This window comes from Sturnus vulgaris, chromosome 6, assembly GCF_052056855.1.
Source record: "Sturnus vulgaris isolate bStuVul1 chromosome 6, bStuVul1.hap1, whole genome shotgun sequence".
NCBI lineage: Eukaryota > Metazoa > Chordata > Aves > Passeriformes > Sturnidae > Sturnus > Sturnus vulgaris.
Genome location: NC_142248.1, coordinates 25,557,904 through 25,565,589, shown reverse-complemented (window position 1 = coordinate 25,565,589; position 7,686 = coordinate 25,557,904). Strand labels below are relative to the sequence as shown.

The 7,686-nt window shown below is 58.2% G+C and overlaps 1 protein-coding gene across 1 annotated transcript; it reads right to left on the bottom strand.

The window, feature by feature from the left end:
- Positions 1-257: 257 nt before the first annotated feature.
- Positions 258-2,969, bottom strand: FOS (Fos proto-oncogene, AP-1 transcription factor subunit). Its single transcript, XM_014890193.2, has 4 exons — positions 2,673-2,969; positions 2,016-2,261; positions 1,794-1,901; positions 258-1,673 (listed from the first exon to the last, which is right to left on the bottom strand). Exons 1-4 carry the CDS (start codon positions 2,811-2,813, stop codon positions 1,056-1,058), a joined length of 1,113 nt encoding a protein of 370 aa, XP_014745679.1. The 5' UTR covers positions 2,814-2,969; the 3' UTR covers positions 258-1,055.
- Between the last annotated feature and the right edge of the window lie 4,717 nt (positions 2,970-7,686).

Sequence of the window (7,686 nt, the reverse complement as noted above, 5' to 3'; positions counted from 1 at the left end):
AGACCCAGACAGATCAGCTGGGAAGGTCCACAGGGAGTGACCTTGCTGCCTACAGGGATGGGTGTAACCACAGCCAGCCCTGACTAGCACGAGGACAAGGACAGGGCTGGCCTAAATGGTATCCCCACCCTGATGCACCCTAAGCCTCAGGCAGACTGCAGTCGTCTGAAGTTTGTATAGCAGTTTATAAAGACAAAATTAGAGGCTAGGGAACCCCTTTGAGGTCGCAGGGAAGAAAGTGCAAAAGGCAACACAAGGACAGTTCCACCAGTCAACTTAAATGCTTTTATTGACAATGTCTCTGAACAATAATAAGCAAACAATGCTTAAGTTTCATCCAAATTCACTTTCCACATGTCAAAAAAGACCTCAAGGTAGAAAAAAATAAAATAAAAATATAAATATCTGAGAATCCGTCTTAATAAATAAATTAAAAACACAATAAAAACGTTTTCATGGAAAACTTATGTCAGAACATTCAGACCACCTCAACAATGCATGATCAGTAAAGTTACAATGAACATCAATGTAGAACTACAGTACATGGATATAGCTATTTATCTACCTACTAGAAAATAAAATAGAGTCTCTTTCCCCCCACGTAAGATGGGTCATTGCTAAGTCATCAGAACACGATATTGCCAGGAACACAGTAGTTATTGTTAATCAGCTGCACTAGATACGAGTTGGAGATACCCAGCACCAGGTTAAATTCCAATCATTTAAAACCAAGAGATTAATTAGATAATGCTAGTGATACTAAGGAGGGGAGGGAGTCACCTACCCAGCCATGTGGGACATGCTACAGACTACCAGCTCTCATGGATGGGCCACTGGGGACAAGACAAACTCCATGCGATTTGCTACATCTCTGGAAGAGGTAAGAGACCTCGGTGCATGACGCTCTGCCAGGCCCCGGGGCACCAGGCCAGACAGGGGATGGCGGTGGCAGGGCCCTCCCCAGGCCTGGGGAGCCCCGTGGGGCACAGCTGCAAGTCCGTGGGGGTGCGTGGGCAGGGGAGGGGGCCCAGCAGGTCAGTCAGTGCTGGAGCTCTTCACAAGGCCAGGAGGGTGGGGGAGCTGAGGGAGTCAGACGAAGGCTCGTTGCTGCTGCTGCCCTTCCGGTGCGCGGCAGCGCAGCTGGGGAAGGCTTCTGCCTCGGGGTAGGTGAAGACGAAGGTGGAGGTGTAGGTGCTGGGACACGGGGTGCAGGTCACCACAGGGGTGCAGAGGGGCTCCAGCTCACCGCTGGTCCCGGCAGTCAGCGACTCCCAGTCCGACGGGTAGAAGGAGGAGGCCCCAGGCAGGTCCATGTCGGGCACAGAGCGGGAGGCCTCCCGCGGCCCCGTGGAGAAGAGCAGCTCGTCGAAGGGCTCAGCCTTGAGCTCCAGCCCGCTGCTGCTGGTCTCCTTGGGCGGCACGGCCGGCGGCGCTTCAGGCATCAGCGGCAGAGCAAAGGCAGCCTCCTCGGTCATGGGGGGGCTGGGGGTGCCCAGGTCCAGCGCAGTGGCAGCACTGGCAGCTGCCAGCTCCTCGGAGAAGCACAACTCCTCGGGCATCTTGCAGGCGGGCCGGTGGGCCGCTAGGATAAACTCCAGCTTCTCCTTCTCCTTCAGCAGGTTAGCAATCTCCGCCTGCAGCGCGGACTTCTCCTCCTCCAGCTGGTCGGTCTCCTGCAGAAAGAGCAGGCTGTCAGCCAGGGCCGGCATCACTCCCAGCTGGAGTCCCCTTCCTCCTGTCATCCCCGCCCCGGGTACTCCCTCTTCTCCCGCCACCTCCCGGGCAGTACTTACCGCCTGCAGAGTGTCGGTGAGCTCCCGCCGCCGGTTGCGGCACTTGGCCGCTGCCATCTTGTTCCGTTCCCGGCGGATCCTTCTCTTTTCCTCCTCCTCCGGGGACAGCTGTGGGTAGAGAGGGGCCGCTCAGTCCCGCTGCCAGCCCGGTGCCCCCCGAGCAAGGCAACCGGCCAGCGGCGCGTCTCCCCAGTCTCCCCAACAACTCCAATCCGCACTCACTTGCTCGACTTTGCCCCGGCGGCCGATGCTCTGCCCGCGGCCGCCCGGCGTCTTCAGCACTGCGGGGCGGGAGTAGGTGGTGGGGGCGGGCGCCGAGACGCCATAGGGGTGCCCACGGCTCTGGGAAGGGGCCACCGAAGAGATGAGAGTGGGCTGCACCAGCCACTGCAGGTCGGGGCTGGTGGAGATGGCCGTCACCGTAGGCACGAAGCTGGCACTGGAGGCGGCCAGGTCGGTGCAGAAGTCCTGTAGGTCAGAAGAAGGGGGGCTGCCGTCAGCGGAGCGCCCGGGCCGTTCCCCGCCCGCTCCCCGCCGTCCCCGGGGCCGCGGCGCCGCGCTGCCAGCGCCGGCTCCACACGAGAGCGGCCTGTTATAAATATCTCTGACGTCCGCGCTGACGCAGACGCTGCTCCGGAGTCTCCTCAATGAACTCGCGTTTTATCAATGAAGCCGCTTTACACACCCGCCGCAGAGCGCGGCCCGGGCTACGGCACCCCCCGACCGCCCCACCTCGGCACCAGGGCCGCTCCCCATGCCAGTCCCCGACCTGACCTCCTCTGCAGACATGGCCAGCCCCACGCCACCCGCTCCCATCCTGTCCCCTCCTAAGTGCTCCTGCCCGGGCCAAATGCGCAGCCGGCACGCTCGGCGACTTACCTGCGGGTTGACAGGCGAGCCCATGCTTGAAAATGAGTCCGCCGGGGAGGGGTAATAGGTGAGGCTGTCCCCGGCTGGGGAAGCGCTGCTGCAGCGGGAGGACGGCGCCTCGTACTCCCCGGCAAAGCCCTGGTACATCATGTCGGCTCGGTGCGAGCAAGCCGGAGGTGAGAGGTGATGCGACGGTGGCGAAGCGTCCTTGGGGACGAAGCGAGGAGAGGTCGGCTACGTGCGTCCCTGTGCCCGGTCCGTGCCGCGCGTCTCTCCGCTCCACCGCCGAGGCTGCCTGAGCTGCTGGAGTACCGCGCCGTGCCGCCCTTTTATACCCTCTCCCGACGTCACTAGGGACGCGCCACCTGCGCCCACGGGGGGGGCCGCCCGCCTCGCGCCCGCCCCGCGCCTCCCCGGGGCCGCCCCGCGCGCCGTCTGCCACCGCCCCTCCCGACAGAGAGCCATGGCATGGGGCGGGGAGCGGCCGCAGAGGCGGGGGGCCCCAGGGCAGAGCAGGAGGGAGCGGCCGTGGAGCTTCCCACCCGCGCGGAGTGGTACGGCCGGGCTCGGGAACCCACTGACGCAGATATCCTTATATGGGATACATCCTGTGCGAGGGGGCGTGACTGACGGGAAGCGCTCCAGGCTGCAGCCAAGTGCGGCGGGCGGGCGGCGCGCGGGACGGGACGGGACGGGACGGTTCGGGACGTGACGGCCCCTCCCCCCCTCGCCTGGCGAGACCCTGCGAAGGCTCTGGGGCACCGGCACTGCCCTTGGGACTGCCGTCCCGCAGCAGGTGACCCCCTCCCCGGGGCCGCCGTGCCCCCGCAAGTGACCCCCTCCCCTCAGCGGGGCTCCGCACAGCCTTGCCGCGGAGCAAGGTTCTCCAAGGATAGGCGGCGAAGAAGGGGCCCGGCCGGCCAGGGGTGCGCTTTGCGCTGCAAGTCAGGCCCCATCGCCAGCACTGAGCGGGGTCTGCCCGTAGCTGGGCACAGGTACTCGGCGGGCCCCACGCACGGAAAGATCAACTTACACCCCTCCCTGCGGAGAGGAGCGCGTTACACTCATGTATCATTATTGACTTGTCTATTATGTATGTTTGTAATTGTCGAGAGTGAGGGTAATGGCATAGGGCGGTGGGAAGCCCTGCCAGGGAAGCCTGAGGGGCCGCAGCCCTCGGGGAAGGTTGGGAGAGCTTGTGAGCAGTGCTCGGGGGGGCTGGGATAGCCGCCAAGAACATGGGCAAGAGGCCACCGGGAAACCACCGACGAGGAGAAAGAGGGGCGAGGCTCGTCCTTTCCTCCAGTTTGGGTTTTGTTTTGATCCTTGTTGCAGTGAAGCCCGGAGACACCCACCCACGATGGGGATGTCAGGCAGCCCTGGCTCAGGTCAGGCTAAGGTGGGAGCCAGACCGCAGACTCGCCTTGCACGGGAGCCAAGAGATCGCGGCTATAGATAGTAACAGGGAAGCTGCAGCAGGGAGCGTGTTTACAGCAACAAACAGAGCCTGCAGCGCAGTCTCCAGGCAGGAGCGTCACCCAGCCAGGCTGGGATCCTGCTGGCAGCCTCTCCCTCTGTTTGAGCTCATGGGCTAAATGCAGCGCTTGATGCTGCTGCTGTTGCTGTTGCTGCGCGAGCAACCTCCGTTCTTAGAGATCTGGGCCACGGGGGCGGGAGAACTGGGCCAGCTGCTATTTCTGAACTGCCCGTCAGAGCAGAGGGGACAGCCAAGGACTGCCGCAGCTCAGGGTCCATACCGCTCCCTGGGAAAGGACCTGCGGGGGCTCTCATCCACTGTGATGCACTCTGTGCTGCTCTCATCCACTCAGTGATGGCCTGTGGGCTAATCCATCTTGGGGCAGGCGTCAGTGACCCCAGGTTCCTGTGCTGCTGTTCTTTGCCCCAGCCAGCATTCCCTTCATGCCAGTTACTGAAATAGTGGGACAAGCATGGCCTCTTTGGCAGCCTCAGGCTGCAGGTGAAGAGACCCTCAGCACTATCCAGAGGAGGGATGTGCCAGCAAATCAAAGCCACAACCCTGCCATCCCTGCCAGCATTGAGCAAGAGGCCAAACCTCTGCAGCCACCTTCCCAGCAGGACCTAGGTCGACACATTCGTGCCCAGCATGGACAAGAGCCTCTGACACAGTTTCCAGTCTCAGACATTTGCCAGGCACATTTCAGAAAAACACTGTTTAGCCTTGCTAAACAGTCTAGAAACTGCCCCAGGGTTCCTCTAGCCAAACTACCTTTCCCAAAATAAGTGTCTGGAAATCAGGGGGGAATCCACTTCACCAAAGCCCACAGTATTTTTGTGGTGCCCATGCAAACCATCTGTTGCCATCTCCATTGGTGACCAAGCATGATCTGTTTGTACCAAACGGAAAGTGCACAGATGCTGCACATTCTAACACGTGGAGGCAATGAAACAGAGAAAGCGAAAACACATGACGTGGGTTTGTTGTTTGCTCCAAACACAGGGTGCACACGTTTTACCACAGTATGTGTGAGAACGAAAAAAGGAAGCAGCGATACCACAGGGACAAAACAGAGTGAGAGCATGAACCCTCGTGCCTGGGTGAGAGGGTTGCCCTCACCAACATGCCAGGCTGATGCACGTTCCTCACCTTCCTTGCCAGCTGGGAACTGGAAGAGGCATTAGACCCTCAGAAATTAGTGAGATCTGTGGAGCAGAGCATGAGTTCAGTGAACACTACAACATTATTAAACCTGTACAACCAGGGCCAGCAGAGTTTTGCCAGGCTCGGGTGAGGCTCTGGGCCTCATCTGCAGGGACACATCTCTCTAGGGACTATTCCCTTGGTTCAGACAAGCCCACTGCACCTCTGTGTCCCATGCTGGTGAGGAGGAGGTGGCTGATGACTATCTCCAGCAGGGAGATGGCTCTTCCCAGATGCCTGGCCAGACAGAAGAGGCCATGCCCACTGCACTTCTTGGGCATCACAATGGTGCCAGCAGGGCAGAAGGACAGCATCCATCCAATGAGGATCTTGTCCTACATATCAGCAGAACCTCTCCACCTTCCTGGCCTCCACTTTTCCTCCAATCAAGGAGGGAATGGGAAAGCTTGCACCTCTGAGGCTTACAACAGAACAGCGAGCTCCTAAGCCTTAGAGTGCAGCACTGGAACTTGGTCCTACTTTCACACCCCTCCTTCATCTGAGTTTGCTACTCAGGCTGGCCTTGGAAAATCGCAGCAGAAAAGCACTTGAGGCACATTGACCAGCGCAACTGCACAGCCAAAACCCACTTCAGGGGCAAGAGATGGCTGTGCCTAAATTTTGCCACACACCAGGGGAAAGTTCATGCCAGCAAAGTTCATGCCTTTGGTAGTCTCAGGGCCACCTCAACTCACTCTCTGTCAGTAGCACTGACTGTAGGATGGTTCACATTCCCTCTCTAGGCACACAACATGATGGACATCTGTCTCCAGCTAACCAGGGACTGCTGGGCTCATTGGGAAAACAGACAGCCAGAGTTCAGCAGCAGAGCTCGCATGCAGGGGTCACTCCTGTGGACACCAAGAAATAGCTCCCCTGCACTGAGAAGTCATCACTGCCTGGCCAAGCATCCTGCCCATACTATCAGAGGATCTGCACAACAACCTGAGCACTTGTTGTGGTACAGACTTTATGGACAGAATCCAGGGGTATTTGTGAAATTCTGCCTGCACACACCTGTACACCCAATGCTCCTGGTGTCCCCCCAGTGCATTCACTCCCAGCACAGCACAAGGGATCCCGTCCCTCCCCTTGGCCCCAGAGAGGCTTGTATAGCCAGACAGAGGCTGCAGGACTCAGAAGAAAACAGGATGGAAAAGCAGAAAAGGGGTTGAAAAACAGTGGTGGGAGCCTGCCCCCTCTGTTGATGTGGCTGGGGAGCAAAGGGTGGAGGAAGGGCTCTATAATATGTTATCTGAGTGGCCTGAACTCCCCCCAAGACACTGCAGCTGTCACACTCACACCTTGCTGGGGAGCCTCCAGGAGGGCAGTGTTCCCACCTCTGCTGGTCTTAAAGGCACAGTGCATACCCAAAGCAAAGTATAAATAGTAATTAATAATCACAGCAGCTGGGTGTGTGACAGGGACATCCTAAAGAATAAACACTACGAGCAGAGACATCCTGGCATCTCGTGGTCGCACAGCCGCGTGCCGTGGGCTGCCAATTACTGCAGATGATGCTGTCAAGCCATCCCACTTATTCTCACCACTCTTTGCCTGCACCGTGCTGGATACTAACTCACCAGGCAAAGCTGCACCTTGCTGCACACACTGAGGAATCCATGCACCGTTAACAGCCAGCAGGTGTGAAAGAGCTTCACCCATCGAAGCACTTCTTCCGCACCCTGTTGCCCCAAGGCCAGGCTGGCAGCCATCACCCTAGGAGCCAGGGTTCATAACCCAGAGTAGTTCAAGCACAAAGTTCTCCAGATAAAACTCCTGAACTTCTATTGCTGCTGCCACCAATGTGCCATGTGTGCCATGGCAGTGCGACAAAGCCGGAACACCATGGCCCAAGCTGGCCTCTTATCTCCCCACCAGCTCCAACGCCATAGGCCCATCCCAGGGCGTTGTGCATGCTCATAGTTATAGTCCCACGGCACTGATCAGCTAGGAGGAGTGGAAAATGTGCTAGGTGAAAGGCAGCATTTTCAAACTTAGTGACAGACAGGATGATACAGGACTTTTCTGATTATCAGACAAGAGCCAAACAAGGCAAGCACAGCTGTGATTTATTTCCTTGATGGAACCCCGGGAGATGCCTGCAATAAAAACCCACACAATCAAGAGAAAGCTTGGGCTTCCTGTTGTGTCCAAGAGCTTTCTGGACGTGGGAGCTGGATGGTCATATTGCACAAGCTACCTCTTTCCTGTGTGGCTGGGCACGATACTGATGCTTGTGCTGGGTAAAGGGGTCCTGCTCCTCTATAATTTTGCTCAAGAGCCACTAGTGCAGTGGCTCTTGAATAAAATGGGTCAAAGGTAGAAAAGGAGGAAGTGCTG